A 23,220-nucleotide genomic window follows, 5' to 3' on the forward strand; every position below is an offset into this window, starting at 1 on the left:
ATTCTCCAGCTTGCCTACAGAACACTGATGGTTATTTAGGGAATTTTGAATGCTGGCTTTCTTCAATGAGCAAAGGGATTGTTTCACTGCCAGGTCTTTATGGTGGATTGTCATCCAGTTAATGCTGGCAGATGCTCTGCTTCTGGGTGTCAAGTTATTTAGCAGTACCTTTTTAAGATAAAGTGATAATATTTATCTATCATCTATCTATCTATCTATCTATCTATCTATCTATCTATCTATCTATCTATCTATCTATCCCATAAAGCTGTAATACATATAAAATAGGTAAGGTGTGACTTGATTATCTTGGAGGTTCTTCCCAACCTTAATGATTCTATGATTTTCTTTCTCTCTCTACATGCACACATTCCCTGGGCTCCACTCCCTTCCAGCAGCAGCTTTTCCAGCTGTGAGACTGAGGAATTCCCAAAGGAGCATCCCTAACACAGTGCTCCACAGCAAGGTGTAGAGAGAGCTCCTCAGTCACAAATCTCTCTGCTCCAGGGCTTCACCAGAAATGTCATTGTCAACAATCTCCCTGTGCTGGCAGAGGCAGATGTGACCCTTCCCTCTGGAACTCTGCTGTGTCTCTGTGAGAATCCCTAAAGCTCTCCCTGAGTGTGAGGGGACTTTGCACTAAAAGCACCTTCCCCAAAGCAGTTCAGACCGAGGGACCTTCCTGAGAGAGACAAGGGAGGGAAAAAGCCACCAGAGAAGAGCATGATGCCTTTGAAAGGAGGGCTGGATCAGCAGCACCCTCTCCTTCAGAGAGGGGAGCTCACCTGAGCCCACAGTGCTGTTCTGTTATTTAAAAAGGCACTTGCAGATCAGCAGTGAAGAGAACAGATTTTTTTTTATTTTCCGTTTACTATTTGTGGGCAGGGCTGATGGATGTTTTGGACAGAAGAGGCTGAAAGGAGGCTTTGTGAGCCAGCATGATTAAAACAGTTGTCTTGAGCTGAGTTTGTCTATTGTGAAAAGAAGTGGGGGAGACTCCAACCAATCCATCAGCAATGCACTGCTGGCAGACACAGGCACTGATCAGACACGACAGCTTTGCAACAGGTTTGAAACCCAAGTGCAGTAAAACCACCCTGCCTGTGTGTGTGTGTGTGTTTGCTACAAGCATCCTGAAGATTTTCAGCTTTTCCAGCTCCAAGAGCCAGCCTGGGAACACCAGTGGCTTTGGTGGCACTCCAAGGAGGATAAGGAAGATCCCGGTGGTGAAACAAAGGGTGCTTGAAGCTCCCAGTGTGAGAACATGGTGGGTTTGGAGGGTTCTTTGATGTGGTATTTAGGGACCAGGCAGTGCTGGGTCAAGGGTTGCACTCCATGATCTTGGAGGGCTTCCCCAACTTTACCCATTCCACGAATCCATGATATTTTAGATGCAAAGCACAACCCAAAGGCAGGGTGTGTATTCCCAGCAACCCAAACAGATCCTGCCAGAGCAAATATCAAGGACCTGATGCCTTCCCTGCAAAATGCTTGGACTTTCCAGGGCCATCACATATTCCAAATCAATTGCCCTCTGCTGATCATGCTTAGGGTGAGACTCCTAAGCTGTTTCAACCCATTTTGTTTACTGCAAAATATTCTTCCACCCTGCAGGAAAAGGAATTAGTGATTATTCTGAGATCTAAACAATGTGACAGACTTAGCTGGATATTTTGCACAGCTTTTATAGTGGGGGAAAAAATATTGCTATTGCTGATGTGATCTGGCAATTAAAATATTTTCCATCTGACAAACACCAACAGTCATGAAGGAGCTCTGTAGAATTCCTGAGCATTTGTTTTTTAGCTCCTGGATGAGACCAGAATGAGAACTGCTGGGTGAGACCTTAAATTACATCTTGGTGGGCATCTGATCCCAGTCCCTGCGAGCCGAGTGCCAGCAGTCCCTGCAATCCTGATGTTTGCTTATGGTCTGTTTTTTGGGAATGGCTTCTGAAGGATCCAACAACCTGGCAGCTACCTCCAATCCTGCCTGGATGCTTGGAAAAAAAGCTGCAGCTCCCTCAGAGATGAAGTGGGCAGCAGCCCCTTCACAGGAACTGGTCTGTGAGCTACCACCACATGTCTAATTAATGACCCTGCCGGTCGCAGCTGGAAGAGCTGAGCTGGGGGTGATTAATTAAATTAGCTGGCAGAGGAAATTACAGTGGAAAAGCCAAAGTTTGATTGCTCCATAATTAACCACAGTGCAAATAATATCTGCATCTATAACTTCCAGCCATGAGATCAGAAGCCAATTGAATTTGGCACTGATTGAAGCTGTAAATATCCTGTGGTGAAAAATGATGGGTTTGTTCTGAAGGGAAAACTTACAGAAATGGACATCCAGCAATGCAGGAGGGGAGCAGGGGACAGGGAGGAAAGAGCACTGGAATTAGATCCTGAGCTCAGCTGATTTCTGCAGTGCTAAGAGGACTCAAGGTGAAACAGGAAGAAGTATTTTAAAATTGGAATGCTGTGAGATCCCTTACCAGAGCTTTGGTGAATCTAGAAAGCAAAAGGCACTGAGATCATTCCATCCCCTGCCTTGCTCCTGTGTTTCCTAGAGGTGGGAATCACTGCTTTCCTTGGGAAAAGGCTGCACAGCTGAAGAAACACCCAGTCCAAACCAAAACACCTCCTCCCTGCTCCTACATCCTCCATCCCCCACTCCTCTCTCAGGAGCACTTTGCTGAACTACAAGACCCCATTTTCCCAAAGAGATCACCTCCAAATGCCTGCAAACCCCCTCTAAATCATTCACCTCCTTAAGCATCTCCTGCTACTCACTGCAGACTTGAAATATTTCTTACCATTCTTCTCCAAAATTCTCTCTTTTGGCAAGTTATGGACCCACCTCACTCCTGCATCATGTTGGATTACTGGGAGTCTCATCCCTCTTCCACTGCAGTGAGTTCTGGCTTAAAGAAAGCTCAGATTTTTAAACTTTGGCCTGAAATGCAACCCCTCAAATCCCAAAATGAGCCAAGATTTATTGCCATGCTCTTTAAACTGCTGTCCAATGTACTCTTTCACAAAAACTGCATGATCCAGGAAATATTTAATTTTCCTTTTTTTTGAAAAGCAGTGAAACCAATTTTCCTAAGTGTTGAGTAAAGTGCACTATACATACATAATAGTATTTCATATTTTGTGCATTTTATTTATATGCTTATACATTATCTTGAATTTATCAAGGATATTATACATATGCTTGATAATTTTTGGATGAATTTAAAACATATGCTTGACCATATCATATTTACCTGATAAATATGTTTCTCTGGTGACCAGAGTCATCCCCTGAACCAAATTTCTGGCTTCTCCTGCTCCAGACCAAAACCCTCCTGTGGATATTGGCACCTACTTGGCCATTAAACCCTCCTCAACAGGGCACCCCAGTATAAAAAATAAAAATTTACCATTCCACAAAAAAAGCAACAGCACAATATTTAATTGTGAACACACATTTCCTTCTGAAAATGTGAGGAATCACAAAACCAGCTCATTTTTGATGTGCTTTATCCCTCCTGGCTGACAACACAACTCTCTGAGGTGCTCTGAGAGCCTGCCCTGTAAGCTGGGCTGGTTCCTGCAGGTCCCTTTATTGGTGTGGCTGTAAAAAATGCAAACCAAACCTCTCCCCCCAGTGCCAAATGCACTTTGCTCTCACAAAACACCACATTGGATGGTGAAGGCTATTCCCCTTCTACTTCTGATGCATCTCATGTTCTCCTCTGCCTCTTACTTCATATCTTAACACACACATTGGTATCAAACAAGCTGTGTGACTCCACAAAAATGCAAATGTGGCAGCAAACACCAGCTAAAAATCAGCTTTGAACGTGTATTAATTTCAGGAGCCCCAAAACTCTGTCAGAAGAGCTATTCTCAGCTCTCATTGCACTTGGAGCATTCCTACCATGCATCCTGCACATCCCTAAACCTTCACAGCTCCCAAACACCCCTTGTGAAACACACCACGACCTTAAAAAAACCATTGAAAATGTGAGTGACTGATTTTTAACAAAAAAACCCTCTGCATTTCAAAGGGTGCTGTGGCTGCTGAGTTTAATCAGCCTCCAAAGAAATTTTGTGTGATGGTGTCCACAGCTGGAAGCAGAGCTGGGAGCACCTACACCAACCCAAACTGGAGTTCCACCACTCAAAATTGCAATTGCAGCAGCATTTCAAATAATAACATTTATTTTAAACACTATTTTAAATAACAATAATATAGTTTTAAAGAATAATATTTTAACTTTTCTCCTTGACCAAAAGTCTGAACAAGTAATCCTGATTCTTTTCTGTAGCTGGTTTTTTATTTTCCAGCTTTCTGCCTGAATGCAACAGGTGAACCCAAGCAAACTCAGGAATCCATTTGGGACTGGTCTGAGCTGTGGGAGGACAAGTGGCCAAAGCAGACCTGGTCTGGAAAGGCTCAGGCAAGAGCACACAAACGTCACCAGCAAAGGATTAAAGCTGCAAATTTTGGCTTCTTGAGATGAACAAGTAAAAAAGCCAATTTCTGAATACCATCTTTTCATCAGACAGCTTTCAGTTTTAGCCCACAGTGACAAATCCTGCTCTTTCCACTTGCAGAGGAGCCTCAGAAGCATTCCTGGGCTTGTGATTTAATTCAGCTTCCCAAGCCTGGCTGGTGCTGCACAGAGCAGTGAAAATAAAATCAAAACATCCCTTTGGAAATTCCGACCCGGATGAAACCAGGCAAATGCAAATCTTTTGGAGGAAAAGCGAAGTTAGCAGGAAGATTTCTAGGCCATGACATAATCATCTGTGCAGCATGAAGGTTTTTGGAAGGTTTTTTGAAGCTGGGCCCATGCACACCTTTGAGGCTCACCAATTACCAGGACACGGCTCCTCCTCGCTCCCCAAATTCTCACACAGAAAATGCCTCAGCCACAGGACTTTGCTCTGTCTGCACAATCTGCTTAATGGGCACAGGGAGGGATTGCATCTCCCTCTCATTCCTCACCCGTGCTCAGCACATTTCCAGCTGCTCTGGTTTCTTCTGGACACTCATTTCTGCTGGGGCTTTGCTGCTGCCCCCCACTCCAGCACCCACACATGGAAAAATGCAGCTGGAAGAGCACGATCCCAGATGAACAGAGAATATTTGAGAGCTGTGGGGAACCTGCATTTGGCTGCTGTGTATATCAAGTTTCAGTCCAGTCAAAAGCCAGCACCATCTTTTCACTGCTGCCCTTTTCATTTAGTTATCTTACTGAAGTCTTATCTCCCCAGTCCCTTGCCATAGGCTACCAGCTTCCTGCAGAGCCAGAAACAAAGCTCAGTCTTAAACAAAGGGGGGAAAAAAGGGAAAAAAGCACAAAAGAAAGTTGGTCACAGTTACTGTTAGGGAGCCCTGCGGGTTCTGTAGGCAGGACCAAAGCGAGGGGATGCTGCTGCCTCTGTGCCTCGTGTCACCGGCCAGCAGAGCCACCAGGAGCACAGACAGGCACTGCCTGCCTTCAAAGCATCCCACCACTGCCTTCAGCCACGCTCTGCTGGCCCAGGAGCTGGAGCAGATCCATCCAAATGGCTGGAAGAGGCAAAAAGCACGGGAGGGACACAACCACCATCACCGGAGAGCTCGTGTCACGACCTTCCCGTGACACCCCACGCGTGGAGGAGAACCCTGGGGAGCACCTCCCACCCTCCCTCTCCTCAGATTTACCCACAGCTAGTTTGTGTGCCTCTTTAACAGCAGAAAATGCAGAAGGGATTTACCCAGCAAAGCTCCCCCAGCACAAACCAGGACCAAACTGGCTTTAGCCCAGAAAGCAACTGGAATTCTGTTTGGTGCAAGTGCCTGGGGGAGCCCTCATGTGCTGGGACCTCAGGGCAGGAGGAATGAAAGGAACAGGTGAAACCTCAACCACACAGAAAAGCTGCAAATAAAAAGGCAATATTTTGCAGAAGATTTCTTTCTAACAGAACAGGTGTTTTCCAATCTGCTGGGTGTGATGTTTCCTCGAGCGCTCGACTCCCAGTACTTCCCAAAATGCTCACAGGTGAGCCTTTGGACCTGACCTGGGCACCCCATAATAGCTGATGCTTGGCATTGGCCATTTTTAAACTCTACTATCATGACATGTTTTTTATTAACATGTTTTTTAACTCAACAGCTTTACTATTATTACTTGCTTTTTATTAACATTTTTTTTTAATTACATGTTTTCTATTGTTAAATGGTTTACTATTATTGTAAGTTTCAGCCTTGCAAACAGCTGAATTTCCAGAACAAACAAGTGTCCAATGCTTTTCCTTTAAGAAGTAACTGGTGAGTAACTGGTGGAAAAGAACCTCTGCCCAATGCTTCAGACAGCAAACTTCATTTTCCAGTTGCTTTTAGCTTGCCATATTTGAGATGAAACTCCCCATACGTATTCCTTGGGTGCTGTGGAGCAGCAGATATGTGCATCCACACGTGTGGTGTGCGATTTCATTCCACTGCTAATGACACCAAGGAATTTTCTGAGGAAAAACTGTCCCACAGTGGTTTCCAGCTGACTCCTTTTCAGTGACCCTGGCCACCAGCCTGTTGTTTCCCCTCGAGTTATGAATTCACCATCCATTTTTCCCCCATCTGAAATTAAAATTTTGTTCTGATTAGCCCTTCCATTCCTCTGCTGTAGTTCCACACTGGCCTGAGCAGTTTCTAATAAACACAGTGATGTGGTTTTCTCTCTGTTAGTGAGCTCTGAGTTGACCTTTTCAAGTGGCTTTTGGCCAAGGAGACCAAGTGAAGTACATGGAAAACACATTGGTCTTCAAATCTGTCTAGTCTGGTAGGTGTTTGGGAGACAGCCAACACAAAAAGAGAAATAATCAGTCTGTATCTAAAGAGAAAATTGAGCTTGAAGTCAAGATTCTACATGGTTTTGAGACCTTCAAGACAGGTACTCACCCACCCACCTGATGGGTTCTTATTCCAGCAAACAAAAAACCAAATCAAAACAAAAAGCAAAACAAAAACCAAACAAAACTCACCTTTTTCTATTGCTGATTATCAACTTACAGACACCCTGCTCCCCAAAAAAATCCCCCTTGTTTGAGTCCTGAACTCAAATCCTAGATTTCTCCAAGTTTAACAGCTCATCAGTTTTTTCCTAGGAAATTTCAGCTTAACGTGGTATTTTGCAGCATGGCAGGCAAATCCACAAAGAAGGAGATTCCAAATTTGTCAAGAATCTCACCAGAATAAAGGTACCTGGAGCTGACTGTTGCTCCAAGCCCTGTCCAGCCTTGTCTCAGACACTTCCAGGGACTCAGTGAAGTGCTACTGATGCTATTCAGACTGCAAAGAAGGAACAGCACTGTGGCTCTTTAATAAATGCTTTGCTAACCTGCAGAAGGAGACAGCAGCACTTCCTTTTCAGGTTTCTCTTTCAGCGCCACCAAGGAGGAAAATAACAATTGTAATAATTATTGCAAACCAGGCTCCTGTTTACCCAGAGGCTGAGCTTTTATCAGAGGCAGCTTTGCACACAGGAAAGGTACAGCTGAGCCAGGGAGCATTTCATCTAAAGCACTCATTAACTTGGACAAGCAGGGTCGAGGGTGTTGTGGTTGTTTTGTTTTGATTTTTAATCATCCAGGCATCTCCCAGGCTGCCGTGCAGGCACCGGTGTTTCACCGGATCAGCTCCTGGGTGACAAGGGCTGCCAAGCAGCTGCAAGGACAATAAAACACAATATCACTACTACTGCTACCACCTTTCATCTCTGGAGTAGTGCATTTGAGCTTCCAAGGCCTCCAAAAGGCTGAAGGCTGAGCAGCAGCCACCCAAGCTGATGCTCACTCACCTCACTTAGCTCTTCCTGTCAGATGCTTTTCCTGGAAGCTACTGCTGAGTGACTATTTATTTTTTTTTTTTTTTGCTTCAATGTAATTGCAAACCAGCCCAATGTGGAAGCACACGAAGGGTTCACTCCTCCAGCTGTGTCCCAGAGTTTCCTGGCAGCAGTGAATCAGCCTCTGCATTTCTGTCTGCGTTTGAGGACGCGATGCCGCTGTAACTAATAATTTATCCATTCTGCTCATTATCTCCGTGAAATATCTGCTGTCCAAAACACAGCTCGCTGGGAGTTGTGCTGCTCACTAGAGTTCAGCCACCAGGAAGAGCAGGAGGGAGTTTTTACTGACGCCCAAGTCCAAGCTGGATTAAGCCAAACCTTAAACCAAACCTTAAGCCAAAGCTCAAGCCTAACCAGCGCTCCCCGAGCAGCTGTTGGGCCGGCAGCAGCCCAGCTGTCTAAACTTTATTGGCAGCAAATGTCATCCTCGCACACGGGGGCTGAGAGCCAAAGGCACATCTTGGGCTATCACATCCCATCACGTTCCCCTCCAGACGAGATGTGAAAACCGGAATGGGAAACGTCAACAGAGTCCGGAGCGGGGCACGGCCGCTGACAAGCACGGCACGCGGTGACAGAGATGGGCTCCGAGTTGCAATTAGTGGCACTGTCATTTTCGGGCTCTCCTGCCAATTAATTAAGCCTGTCAAATGGAAAAACAGCGGCATTCACATGATAATTTATATCGGGAGAGACTGGCCCGGCTTTGCCGCTGCTGCCGCCGCCAACAAAATCCCCTCCGAGCGCTTCAGGAAAAAAAATAATAATAATAAAAAAAATATATAAAGAAGTGGAAAAGGGAGGGGGGGGGGGATAGAAAGAAAGAAAGTTAAACTGTCCTTGTTATAATTGTTAACTCTGATCGCTCAAGTAGAAGACGGGCTGATTAAAACTCCAAACGAGCCCCCAGCTCGCTTAAATCTCCGAGTCCGGAATGATAGAATCAGAGGAGTTTATTCATACCATTAAGCCCCAGAGAACTTAATTGAAAGAAGAGCATAGCCTGGACCTTGACAAGCGGGAGGTCACAGTAATTGCTGCCGGACATATTTAACATTAAGATAATCAGGCCATTAATTACCCTTTGGATCATTAAATCAGCCAGTTGCAAAATGAAATTTCTGCCTCTATTACTCACTTGAGAGACCACAGGGGTGGCTTTTAATTTATCAGTGAGCTTGAGATACAAAGGACCAGGCTTGGGGAGGAAGGAAAAGGGGGAGAAAGGAGGGGGTTAGCTTCAGCAGAGGCAGGAATATCAATCCGCCATGCTTGGTGATCGTGGCAAATTAACTAGGTAAGATAACCTCAGCTTCTAAAGGCAGAAGCTGGGGGTATGTAAATAGATGAGGGCAGACAGGGAGATCAGAGCCTGCACACCACTTAGCAGGATAATAAAGGAAATCATCCTTGATTATCAGTGCTAATTTGGACACTGCCGGTAGCTTGTTATGCGTGTTCTGAGTAGCATTTAATTAATTCAATTGCTTGTTAATGAGGGAAGTGACATGTGGGGAGCAGATGCCACCCAACTGCAGATGGGTTCTGGTCAGCCCTTCACAATAAAATCTTTTTTTTTTTTTTTTCCTTCTTCTTTCTTTCTTTTTTTTTTTAATTTATTTTTAAAAACCCCCTTCCCCCAGCCCTGGAACTGGAAAGGTGTCAGGCGTGGAAGAGCACCGAAAAGGCACAAAACACTGACCTCATCAGGCCGAGATCTGCCACGGAGCAGAGCTGATACTCACGGGCAGAGAGGTACCTGTGCTCCCCCAGGCCCCATCCATTCCCTCTGCCAGGAACCAGGAGCAGCAGCACCACAAACTGCTGCCAAAAGGGGCTGAGGGAGGGGTGGAACACAGCAGCCCTGCAAGAGCCAGGATGCGACAGAGGGCTCTGAAGCGCTCCCTTTCCCCGGGCTCACCCTTCACCTGTGATGAAGAATCAATTCTTTTACCAAGGATGAATATTTTCACAGAAGGCACGGGTTTTTATTTTCTGTTTTGGTGTTTTTCAGCCAAGTCACTCCCAGCGAGCAGCTCGGCGTCACGGCCGCTCTCCTGTGAGCAGCACAAGGCAGGCTTTGGTGCAGGACTGTAAAACTCAGCTCAATGCAGTGCAGCTGCAAAATGCTGTCCCTGACACCATTATGAGCAAGGATCAAAGTGGGTCTTCCCTTGGAAGGTGAGAGTCATTCCCAGCTCAGCCAGTGCTGGATGGCCCTGGAACCTGTGGTACCCAGGATGAGCAAACAGAGATGAGCACAGCTGCTGCTCCAAGCCCCAGCTCCAGAGCTTCCAACTCTGCAACCCACTCACCCCTCAACTCAAAACCAGAGTTTTACTGGAGATGGACATTCCACCTGCTGGTGAGTATTCTCAAGAAGATGCTGGAATGGTGAGCAGCAGAACAAGAAGCGTGGCTGGGATAGTACCTGGACATGAGCCTGCCTTCCCTCAGCTCGCCTGGCAAGTTCCAGCTGGTGGAGGTGGCACAGCCACCCCAAGAGGCCCAGGGAGACAGAGATGGGGGCAGCTTGTCTCCCTTGGGAAAGGCCAACACCACCTTGGGAAGTCAAATGAGTCTGCAAAGCAGAACCCACATGAGCACGAGGACAAAGCAAAACAAGTGAGGTGTGTCCAGAAAAAGTGAAATATCTGGCAGGAGATGGACACCCCAGTGCAATAGGCAAAGAATTCCCAAGCTGGCTTCCCCACATCTCCAGCATTCCTCCACGGAGCTGCTCAGCCCCACAGGGCTCCTCCAGGGCTGCAGCACTCCAAAGCAGCGTTGTGAGAGTGTGCTTAAACAGTATCAATAGCAATTAGAGGGAAAATCCTGATCCCATCCCCAGCCCCAGTTAATTGTTGCAACATTGATTTACTCTAATTTGACTTCTCACTCCAAATTAAACCCGCATTACCCAAGGAGGGACTGCAGGCAAGCTCCCCCTGCTCGCCCCCTCCCCTCAGAGACAATAAATTTCATATTGAATACACTTGGAAAAAAAACCCCTGGCAGTTGTTGCAGGATCCATACCCAAAGATCTTTTTCCTTTTTTTTGCTCTTTTTCTTTTTTTTTTTTTTTTCTTCCTGGGAGTAATTAAAAGATGCTTTTCTTGACTAATGATGCCCCTGTTTAGGAATGGGAAGTCGATACTCCTTCAGCAGCAGTCAGCTCCAATTTGTCACAGGCCTCCCTCCCCAGGTTGGAGCGGCCTTCTCGGGGCTGCTGGTAATTGCTGGAACCAATTACTGCCCTAATCAGGGACCCACAGACACCACAGCTCGGGCCAGCTGCTCCCTGCTCCCTCTCACACTCCAGGGTTCGGGTTCTCCGCCGTTTCCCCAGCTTTCCGCGCTCGCGCTCGCTCCCCCTTCCTCCCGAAATACCAGAACACCCTCAGCCCTGCCTCGTGCCGCCTCCCTGGGGATCCCAGCACAGCCCCAAAGCCTTCCAGTCCAGTGCCAGAGCCATCCTGCTTCTCACTGACAGGGACACTGAACAACCTGGGGATCTGCCTGAACAATTCCAGATGGGCCCTGCAGCCCATCTCATCCCACCCCTGCCATGGGACACCTTCCTCCAGAGCAGGCTGCTTGCCTCTGCAGGTGGGTGTGACCTGGAAAATGTCAATACTAGAGGTCAGAGCTGGGCAGTATTCCTGAGCAGTGCAGGAGGGGTAATGCCTTTTGCTGAAGAGCTCCCAGGCTCTGATTTAACACACCCTCCCAGCTCAGAACCCCTCTGGCCTTCAAAGGAAGTGCCCAGGTTTATCTGTTCCCATGATTTGCCTGGATGGAGAATCTGAAGTGCACTTGAGTGGGCTAGAAGAGGACAGCAGCATTTCACATGGAGTGAAATCACAGAATATCCTGAGTGGGAGGGACCTGCAAGGATCATGGAGCCCAAGCCCTGGCCCTGCCCAGGCACCCCAACATTCCCACCCTGGAGCATTGTCCAAATGCTCCTTGGGCTCTGTCAGCCTGGGGCTGTGCCCATTCCCTGGGGAGCCTGGGCAATGCCCCAGCACCCTCTGGGGAAGAACCTTTTCCTGATCTCCCACCTGACCCTGCCCTGACACAGCTCCAGCCATTCCCTCAGGTGCTGTCCCTGTCACAGGGAGCAGAGAGTGGAGCTGTCCCTCGGGAGGAAGGTGCCGGCCATGATAAGGTCTCGAATTTGGTACCTTATTTTTGAATGCCATGACCTAGAGTGGCCATTTGGCAATTCCTCCTGTCAAAAACCACCTCCAGGAACCCCTCCCCCTTCCCTCTGCTCCACAGAAACACACAGGATGCCACTGCAAGGACACAGGGATCAGTGCCAGCCTCTCCCAGGCTGAAGGACTGCTTGGAAAGCCACATCGAGACTTTCAGGTTCCTTTTAGTCCAGCCTGTGAGCACTCCTTGAGCCTCCCAGCCCAACAACTCAGTATTTGTGGAGCAGCTCATTACTTTTATTTTTTTGTGTGTGTGTCCCTAGAAATCTGTGGGTTTCCACTGATGGCTTCATCCCCAAGAGAAAGACACGACATGAAAAGGTGAAACCCACCTGATCCCCTCTAAAAGTGTCTGTTGAGGATCCATCACAGAATCAGAGTCCCAGAATGGTTTGGGCTGGAAGGGACCCCAAAGCCCACCCAGTGCCACCCCTGCCATGTCAGGGACACCTCCCACTATCCCAGGCTGCTCCAACCTGGCCTTGGGCACTGCCAGGGATCCAGGGGCAGCCCCAGCTGCTCTGGCCACCCTGCCAGGGAACAATTCCCAATTCCCAGTATCCCATCCATGCAGTGGGAACCATTCCCTGTGTCCTGTCATTCCATGCCCTTCTCCAAAGTCCCCCTCCAGCTCTCCTGGAGTTGCCTCTTCTCTCTTCAGTCCCTCCACAACAACCAAAGGTTTATTTAACCCTCCTTTCAGGGCCATTTCAGCTGCTTCCAACAGAATTCCTCATGAGAATATGGACACCAGAACCTCTACCTGAAGAACTTGAATTTATTTTCTCACCACAGCTTGGAAAGAAGGGTTGTGATGCTGGCAGAGACCAAAGGGAAGCACAAAAGCAGGCACACACTTGGGAAAAGCAGAACTCTCTGGTATTTATGCAAAAAATTGCATTTCAGTCCCTGCTGCAAACAGCAGAGGAATGGGAGCAGCAAAGCAAGACTGCAATTGCTTTGTGGGAAAATTTCCACATCCTCCTAATCCTGCTTTTTCTAGCACCTCTTCCATCACATAAGCGTGAACCTGGACACAGAGCTAGAAAATCCTATCTATAAAATGAATGTTTTTGTCCAAAAATGTTGCAGTGCAGGAGAGAGAGCGCAGTGATATCAGTGACAATCAGAATCAGCTGAATATAGCCATGAAGATGCACAGAAACAAAGTGGGAGAATTAAAATAAGCCCTGTGTATGAAATACTAAGAGAAAAAAGTTGATTTTCTAGAAGTAAAATTCAATCCTGAGCGAATTATTAATTGAAATGGATGGTGCTCTTTTCATCACATGGATTTTAGATTTTTTTAAGATGATTATTGCATGACTACTGAAATAATGTGATTTTTCTTTTTTTTTAGAACCACTCACCTCAGCAGTAAGGAGCAACATATCTCTGTGAGGTGCAAGAATATAAAACCTCTGCACTGAAAGTTCATTTCAATCTGCTTGATGAAGTCACTGTGCCCAGCAGTACACAGGCACAGGGCAGCCATGCCATTCCTGCCTGAACAGAACCTCTCCTTGGGGCTCCCTGAGATGCACAGCCATTCGTCTGAGCAGCCTGATTAATGCAGTGCCTTCATTCTCGAGGATGAACCAAAGGTGGCACCACAAATTCATTTTTCAGGGCTAACGAAATAATGCAAGAAGGAACAGTTGACTTTATTACACACCACAGCAAAAACCCAGCCCTCTGCTGCAAGAGCTGGCCCAGGCACAGTGATCCTTCCACCTGGAAAAAGGATTCTCAAAACATCTGTCTTTTGACACCAACCAGATTAACTCAGCATAAAACCCCCCAGTTTCAGGTAGGACAACAGCTCACAGGAAGATTTTCACTATGTGGAGCTAGGAGAGGTAGGTAAAGAGCTGTTCTCAAAGGAGACACCCTCCCAGCAGCTCATGGCTTCACATAAATCACACACAAAAAAAAGTCAACAAGTCCATGGCTGTCACCATCACATTTTCTGGAAAAATCCCTTTGCCAGGATTTCTTCTCCTGGGAAGCTGAGAAGCCTCAGAGAAAAATGAAAACAATATTATCTCATTTGCTTCTCCTGTGTTTTGCTGCTTTGGAGTGTGGTTGGAGATTGTTTATCCAACATGTGAATTGTTTTTATTTAATGACCAATCAGGATCAGGCTGTGTCAGACTCTGGAGAGTCACGAGCTTTTCGTTCTTGTCTTTTTAGCCTTCTGTCTGTATCCTTTCTCTATTCTTTAGTATAGTTTTAGTATAGCATTCCTTTATATAATATAATAAAATAATAAATTAGCCTTCTAAGAACATGGAGTCAGGTTCATTCTTTCTCGCTATGGGAGACCCTGAAAACACCACACACGGCGAGCAGGACTTTGAACACCCTCGAGCAGAACCCAGGACCTGACAGGCAGCTACAAATCCCCTGAAACTCTGAAGGGAGACTGTTAATGACAAACTGACAGCCCAAGAGGCAGAGGAGAGAGAGACAAAGGAGCACATGCCAGGATAATTTGGATGGAGGAAGAAGCAGGTGGGAGGCTTCCATCTCCCATGAACAGAAAAACCACAGGGCTGCCGAACAAACCTTCGCAGGAGCGAGAAATCAACCAGGTCACTCAACTTTTGCCACCTCCCACTTGGACACAGGTTCTCCCCTGGGCACACAGGGAGGTTATGAGCAATGTGAGGTTATGAACAGTGTGAGGTTATGAGCAGTGTGAGGTTATAAACAACGGGAGGTTATAAACCATGCCTTCCCCACGAAGGAGAGCTCCGAAGCGGCGGCGGCGGCGCGCGCCGGGCGAGGCGCGGCGAGCAAGAACCCACCTGGTGGAGTCTGGGCAAGGCTTCACGTGGCCCTGGCTGTTCTCCTCCCACACACTGTTGGCCAGCTCGTTGCCAATGGCTGACATCACCTTGATGAGCTCGATGGGCCAGTCGTCCAGGTCCAGGGAGCGCACCCGGGACAGGTGCGTGCCGAGGTTGCGGTGGATCCCTGAGCATTCGATGCAGATGAGGGCTCCCAGGTTGAGGCTGGCCCAGTCGGGGTCTGCAGGGCAAGGGACACAGCAGTCAGGACAAAGGAACAGCACACAGAACTTCCCAGCTGCTGTTTGTGCATGCAGGTTTTGGTTCCGGGGGGATCTCGTCCTAAAGAGCAGCTGGGAGGGTCTTCCAGGGTCAGCGGAGATGCCGACCCTTCAAGGAGTACAGAAAAATGAAATGTGGTGTCTCAAGGGATGCATCACTCCACCTCCAGCCAAAAAAACCCAATGAATTAGAGGGGAAAGGAGAGACAGGGGCAGTATAACCATGGTGATGGGTAAAGGATGATGGAGCAGTGAAGAAAGGCCCCCCCTGGGAACCCAGAGCTGCTCGCAGTCAGCTGAAAGGGAAAAAGGAGAAAAAACCAGAGCCTAGAAACAATTATCTCATGCTAACTCCCTCAACAACCACACACACCAGCAGCTACGTGTGGCTCTTCCATCTGACTCTTCTTCCATCTCCAGCATCAGGGAGATAAACACCAAGGTGGAAAGGTCCCACCTGGAACAGCCCTGGTTCCAGGACACGAGCGAGGAGGATTGCACCCCCCCCAAAACAACCCCACACAGGGTGACACTGGTCAAAAGCTCTTTTGCCACTGTCCTGTGTGATTTAAATCTAGATTTGTGTGGATTGCCTTCAACATTCACCCTAACAAATGCAACTGAAGAGACACGAGAGGAAATTTGGTTGGTTTTTTTCTAACCCCCTGCTGTCAGATCTTTTCTTCATGCCTCACTCTGTGCATCCCAAAGAACTACCCCAAATGCCATGCAGGAAAATGAGGATTAATTAAGAGGGCAGGCAATTCTTGTTCCTATCTACACAAAATTTGGAGCTGACAGAAAATGAATTTCCAGAGTTTCCTTCTGTCGTGAAAAATTCATCCAAAGACTCGACTCGACTTTGTGTAACCCACAACTGAAAAGCTATTTCTGAGCAGCCAAACTGTGTGGAAACAAAACATTTTCTAGTTCTTTCCCATGTCATATTTGGACAAAAAATAGGAAAGGAAAGCTCATAATTTTAATTGTGAAGTCACACATTTCACTGAAGGCATTGCTGACATTTTTCAACCAGTCCATTGAAATCTAACAATGCAACCAAGAAGAGAAATCCTCCATCTTATTCCACTTGAGCAGAAAAGCACATCTTATGTTTAAAAGTTCTTGTCCATACCAAGTCCTATATTATACATATTTAATATTCACATTATAGATATACAGCATTTCAGATCTCCAAAAAATCAGGTGAGACAAAACTCCTGCCATGCTTTCCAAGCTTTTGGTACAACAACTACAACAAACTCCTTAAATTCCATAGTTTTTCACTTATGAAGCCTCCACTGTTGTTTTCCCAGTGGGGGAACCAGTGGTGCATCTGAAACCCACTAAAAACCCCCCAAAATCTCAGTTTGTTGGTATAAATTTGAACACAGCATGTAGTAATTTGAAATTTGCAAACTGTGACTCGGATGAAACCCCTGACCTGCAAAGGCCAGGGTTTTCCTCACAAAAATCCACAGTGCAATGAGCTCTGAGAGGCAGGAACCCAGAGTGGAATACCAACTCACATTATTCAAATTATTCTGCCAGTTAAGGAGTTAAGGACCTGACCTCCCTCCCAAACACCGCTTTACTTGAAGCACATGTGGAGCTGAACGAATCCTTTAAATATTCCCCTACTTCAGAGCACCACAGAATGGTTTGGGTTGGAAGAGCCTCTCAGTTGCCAGCACTGCTAGGACTGAAGGAGTCCTCCAAAACAACAACCAGGAGGTTCCACAAAATTTTAGCAAGATATTATTTTCAGATATTATTTCAACAACCTTACAGCACAGAGCTGGGTGGGAAAGTGGCAAAGGAGGCAAAGCAAGGGCTGAGCTCCTCACAGAAATGAAAATTATTATCACCAATTCACACCACAGGTGGTTAGAAAGCTGTAACTACTCAAGGTTGGGTTTTTTTACTTTAGAGATGATCCAAACCCAGCTCCCTTTTCCTGCAGATGGTAAGAGAAACTCTGAATTGGGGGATGCTCCCGAGCACGTGGCAGGTGTGGGCATCAAGGTTTGACAGCAAAAGGAAGACAAAGCCCACTCAGTGCAGCTAGAGGTGCTTTACTTAGAATTGATCCAACAAAAAAGGAGCTTTTTAGCACCACTGAATGACAATTTTCAGCTGTTCATAGCCTCAAAAATGCTCTGCTCACTCCTTCCCGGAAAAACTCTTCCCCACTCTGGCTCTCACCTCAATCAGCTTCAGCATTTGGAGGTGAGCTCCTCTTAGGAGAATAACCCCTCCCCACTGTCTCCTTCATCCCTTTGGATCCTGATGAAAGGCTGAACCTTCCTGAGGTCAGCAGCTGTGAGACATGCCTGGGCTGAGCAGAAGAGATTGCTGGAAGGAGGAGCAGAAGAGCCAGGGAAAGAAGAAGCAGGGGTGAAGGCATCTCCAGTTGCAGCAGAAGGGGGAGAAAAGTTTGCAGCTCTCCTATTCTTTTATTTTTTTTTTCCTATTCTGCATGAAAAACTGAATTTTGTGATGGGTAGGACAAGGCTGTCCAAATTATTATCTCAGTGTTTGGCTCTCAAACACAAAATACACCAGAGCATGTGATCAGACTCGTGGAATGGAAAACTCATGACGAGAACCCGTGTTTTTAAACTCTCCCTATTTTATTTTCCAACAGCAGAGACCTGAGGTTCCACGTTCCCCAGGTATCTGAGAAGAGGTGACTGCTATTCATCCTCTGGTGAGCCAAAATCCAGAATTCACCTGGGTTTGCCTGAACTATTGGATCACCCTGGGCGGCTTTTCCAGACAGAGTCAGCACTGGGACTCTGCTGCCTTGGGAAAAGGCAACACCAGTTTCCTTTTGAAACAGGAAATCAGATCCTGGGCATAAACTCCAGCTCCTAAAGAGCATTTTGCCTCTCCTCTTGCTCTGGGATGGGAATGCTGGCAGGAGAATGCTGAATAACTTTAGCTGGAGGCTGCCAAAGGGCCGGGATGCTGGCAGCACACAGCTGCTGCATTAACATCCAACAAGGCAGAATTCCCCGGTGAACCAAAGTGCTGCATCAAGTGCTCAAAAGGCAAAGAGCTCCAGAAAGAGGGAGAATGAGACTTCTGGAGTGGGAGATTGATGGCTCTTGAACAGAGCTGAGGGATGGCAACATCTCACACTGCTGGGCTCCCAAACATCTGGCTCTGTGGAGATGCAAACAGCGTGAGACTTCCACGGAGCGCTGGGGTTTGTGATGTTAAGTGCTCTGGGGGCAAAGACCTGCCCAGGCCAGGCAGCAAGGGAATAAAGCAAAACCCTGCAGAAAGAGCAGCAGGCTGAGGATCACCTCCCCTGGGTGTGTGTTTACATTTTAAGATCCACGGCTTTGGAAATATCTCCCATTTTTCCAAAGGAACGACAGCGGCCTTGAAATCAGGAAGGTCAAACAGCAACAGGAGCCAAAGAGGGCATAAATCATCTGTGAGAATACAAACAAGTCCAGCTGAGATTCCAAAATCATCTCCCCATAAAAGCCACACGACAGAGTGTTGCCAAAATGGGCTGTCCCACTCTGCCCTCTCCCAGCAGCCAGCTCCTGGCACAGCCCTGCTGCTGGCACCAGGCAGAGGGGCCAGCTTGACCCAAGAGCAATCTGGCTGAGAACCAGATTGGTTGGGGGAGGAAAAAACCCCAAAAAGAGAAAAAAAGAGTGTTGTTTTCTTGCACAAGCCTTTTCCTGATGAAGCATCCATCCTGGCTGCATAAATCCTGGGATATGTGCATGGCTGGGGACAGAAACACCAGCCTTGGGGACAGTCTGGGCAGGGCTGAGGTGGATCAGAAGGATGCTGAGGAAGTTGTCTGCACTGAAGGGACTGCATCTTATGGATATAAAATATAACCTCCTAAAATAATTAAATAAATAGATAAATAAACAAACAAACAGATAAACAAATAAATAAAATTGTATATTTTATAAATAAATGTCTAGTCAGCAAGGCTAGGAGTGTGGAGTCTGGGAAGGGCTGAGGTGGATCAGAAAGATGTTGTGGAAGCTGTCTGCACTAAAGGGATTGCATCTTATACATACACAATATAACGTCCAATCAATCAATCAATCAATCAAATTGTATATTTTATAAATAAATGTCTAGTTAGAAAGGCTAGGAGTGTGGAGTCTGGGTGGGACAGAGGTGGATCAGAAAGATGTTGTAGGTATGGAAGTTGCCTGCACTGAAGGGACTGCATCTTACAGATATATAACATAATCTCCCATAAATATATATATATATATATATATATATATATATATATATATATATATATATATATATAAAAATAAATAAATATTGAATCTTATGGATATATAATATAACCTCCCATCAATCAATCAATCAATCAATCAATCAAATTGTATATTTTATAAATAAATGTCTAGTTAGCAAGGTTAGGAGTGTGGAGTCTGGGTAGGGCTGAGGTGGATCAGAAAGATTTTGTGGAAGTTGCCTGCACTGAAGGCACTGCATCTTACAGATATATAATATAACCTCCCATAAATATATACATAAAAATATGTTTGTATATTTTATAAATAAATATCTAGTCAGCAAGGCTAGGAGTGTGGAGTCTGGGTAGGGCTAAGATGGATCAGAAAGATGCTGTAGGTGTGGAAGTTGTCTGCACTGAAGGGATTGCATCTTACAGATATATAATAGAACCTCCCATAAATATATATATTAAAATAGAATATGTTTGTATATTTTATAAATAAATATCTAGTTAGCAAGGTAGGAGTGTGGAGTCTGGGTAGTGCTGAGGTGGATCAGAAGGATGCTGTGGAAGTTGTCTGCACTGAAGGGACTGCATCTTATGGATATATAATATAACCTCCCAAAATAAATAAAAAATAAATAAACAAATGAACAGATAAATAAATAAATAAATAAATAAAATTGTATATTTTATAAATAAATGTCTAGTTAACAAGGCTAGGAGTGTGGAGTCTGGGTAGGGCTGAGGTGGATCAGAAAGATGTTGTGGAAGTTGTCTGCACTGAAGGGATTGAATCTTATGGATATATTATATAACCTCCCATCAATCAATCAATCAATCAATCAATCAAATTGTATATTTTATAAATAAATGTCTAGTTAGCAAGGCTAGGAGTGTGGGGTCTGGGTAGGGCTGAGGTGGATCAGAAGGATGCTGTGGAAGTTGTCTGCAATGAAGGGATTGAATCTTATGGATATATAATATAACCTCCCATAAATATATATATTAAAATAGAATATATTTGTATATTTTATAAATATATATCTAGTTATCCAGGCTAGGAGAATGCCACCCACAGTGGAGCAGGACTCTGCACCACTCCCACCACGAGCTGCCCAGAGGCAGCAGTGAGTACTTCAAATGAGCTAAATGTCCATGCAGGTCAGTCCCAGAGCCCCTCCTCCTCACCCACAGCACACACCCTTCCTGCCTTCCCCCTGAGCTGCATCAAAGCTTGGGGGGGGATCTCAATGCCTGCCAGGTCACTATGAAAGCACACCAATAAATAAGCCTTGCTTTGGGCTCCAGGTGCTAAAACACCACTCAGACCAAGCCTTTCCCCGGTTTAGCATGTGCTGGATCACTTAGGAGTGAAAGCAGGGACCAAATTATTGGTGCAAAAGCACCTGCACTTCTGTACAAATGTTCTTTTTACACTGGGGGTCAGAATGGCTTAGAGCAGGAGTCAGAACCCCAAGCAGCCAATCTTTAAAAATAAAAATCACACCTGAAGGAAAGTAAGCGAATATTTTTCCATTTTAAGCATGTGTCAAAACCACAAGGAAAGTTCTGACTTCCAAATATCAAAGAAATAAAAATGCACAAGTTCTCAGTCCTTTAGCTCCTGCAACTAATTGCTTTAGAGCTAGAGAACTTCCTTTCTGTGGCTTTGTTGCAAACCCCTGGAACTAAAGAGCACCAGAATAATGGCCTCAGTCGGGGTTAGTGAGGTGAAGCACAGCTCAAAGTATTCCTGAGAACACTCTTCTGAACACTAAGCATATGTTTCAAAAAATAAAAAAAAAAAAAAGGGGGGGAAAGAAACACAAAGGGGAAGCAAAAAAAAAAAAAAAAAAATCCAAAATCAGTTTTCTAGTATCCAGATATAATGAGCAATGACTTTGGTTTCTTCTGACAAGCAAGCCTGAAAAACCAAACCAAAAAAGCAGCAATCAAGCTCTACCTCTTTGAAAATATTACCAGGGCACGTGTGCTCTCACCACACAAAACAGGAGGGAAATGGAAGGGACTGATGTCAGACAGCAAACTTTTTGCCTTTTCTTTGAAGGGAAGTACAGAAATGCTGACATTCAACGTGAAACAACGAGGGGGAAAAAAATCAGGATGCACTTGATGTGGCAGATACTGAGCATAAATTAAGATCAAACAAGTCTGGTTGAGCAAATCCTTTACGAAGCAGAGATGTGCAAACAAGGGAGGGGATGTCCCAGCAGGGAGTTGTGCAAACCCAGGGCACTGGGAATATTTCTCTGCCTGCTCTGGGGTGCCCTGACCCCCAGGGGAGCACTGACTTTGACCCTCATCCATGGAGAAAGTTTCCTAGAGTTCAAGATAGACTGGAATCCACCAAAGTGGGAAATAGATTCTAGAGAGCAGTGTGGGTGTGTCACTGGGTGAGAAATTGAGGGTTTGGGATTTTTAGTGTGTTGTGGATGGAAGCAAGATGGAGGGCACAGGGTGTCATCCTGGGTTTCTTCTTCATGCTTCTTCTTCCTCCTTCTCCATGGGTTTGGGTGATGTTTTGTAGTTGGGTGGAAAAACCCACATTGCAGCTCTGTGGGATCAGTTATTGGGTTAAAAGGGAAAATAATCTGGGTGTCCTTTCTTAATTGGACAGTTTAGTCTTAAAAAGACCTTGTAACAAGAGATTGTTGCCCATTTTGTGCCTTCCAATGAAAGGCTGCTGAACTCGTGGTTGTGAGGCTGTTTCACTGATAAGAAATAACAAACACCTGAGTCCCAACATGAGTTACTGCCCAACCCAGACCCAGAGAGACCAGCACTGAAACCCCCAAGGGAGGCAGGGCTGGGTGCTGCCCAGGGCCTGGCCACGGAGCAGGGCTCAGAGGTGCACTCAGGCGCTGTACTCACTCTGTGCCTCGCAGTCCACGCAGTGGGAATTGCCTCGGATGTTCCGGATGGACTGCAGGGCCATGGCCTCGTTCTGGCTGGTCAGGCGCGACTGCGGGGAGCCAGAGACACCGGTGAGCAGCAGGAACCCAAAACATCCCCAGTGCCAGCTGAACGAGCAGCTCACCCCACAGCCCAGGCCAAGGTGGAACTAGTACAGCCAAGGAAGCTCAAGCCTGGATTTAGCCTCTCAAGGAACAGCGGTCCTTTGGCACCTCCCAGGCTTTTGGGGTCTCCAGCAGAGGGAAATGGAGCTTGAGAACCGACCCTGCTCTTCCCAAGAGCAGCAGCCACACTGCGGGTTTGCTTCTTGAGATGAATGAGACAAGAATATTATTTCACACGATCAATTTCTTTTATTGATGTGTGTGCTCGTGCTAATGAAGACTAAGGGAAGGTTTGGAACTTTTTCATCATCCAAAGGTCACATTTCACCCGGTGGCTCCCCTTTAAATGCTCCCCACGATGACCTGCCCGTGACCTCTGCCGGGGGAGACTCTCCTCATGGACAGGCAGCTCAGCTCCACCCTGCTGTCCTAGGCTGGAAATGCAAAGTGAGGCTGGGGGGTGTATGCTATCCTGTAGCTGTTAGAGCTGGGGCAGTTCTCTGCTCTTCACTGGGCACTTTTCTTTATCTCTCCCACAACCAAGATATCTCTCCCTCCAGGAGATCCCTTCTGCTCATGGGCCAGTGAGTGTCACTGCATGACTGATAAAATTACATCATCCCATTGGGATAAGATCCACCCAGGGGGAGGAGCCAAGCATTCCTTCCTGGGTATAATCTGAGGGTTGGAACACCAAAGCACCTTTCCCACTGGACTCCCAGAGGAGCAGCCCTTTCCCACTGGACTCCCAGAGGAAGACCAGACCAATCTAC

At 46.4% G+C, this 23,220-nt stretch overlaps 1 protein-coding gene across 7 annotated transcripts in view; it reads right to left on the bottom strand.

The window, feature by feature from the left end:
* Nucleotides 1-23,220, bottom strand: part of AGAP1 (ArfGAP with GTPase domain, ankyrin repeat and PH domain 1) — a 315,136-nt gene that overhangs the window by 19,894 nt on the left and 272,022 nt on the right. For all 7 annotated transcript variants that reach the window (XM_084209327.1, XM_084209325.1, XM_084209324.1 and 4 more), the window contains 2 exons: nucleotides 22,302-22,392; nucleotides 14,910-15,132 (listed from right to left, as the gene is read on the bottom strand). In XM_084209327.1, coding sequence (XP_084065453.1) covers nucleotides 14,910-15,132; nucleotides 22,302-22,392 — 314 coding nt within the window. The remainder of the gene's footprint in view (nucleotides 1-14,909; nucleotides 15,133-22,301; nucleotides 22,393-23,220) is intronic.

This window comes from Fringilla coelebs, assembly GCF_963513975.1.
Source record: "Fringilla coelebs genome assembly, chromosome: 7".
NCBI classification, from domain to species: Eukaryota; Metazoa; Chordata; class Aves; order Passeriformes; family Fringillidae; genus Fringilla; species Fringilla coelebs.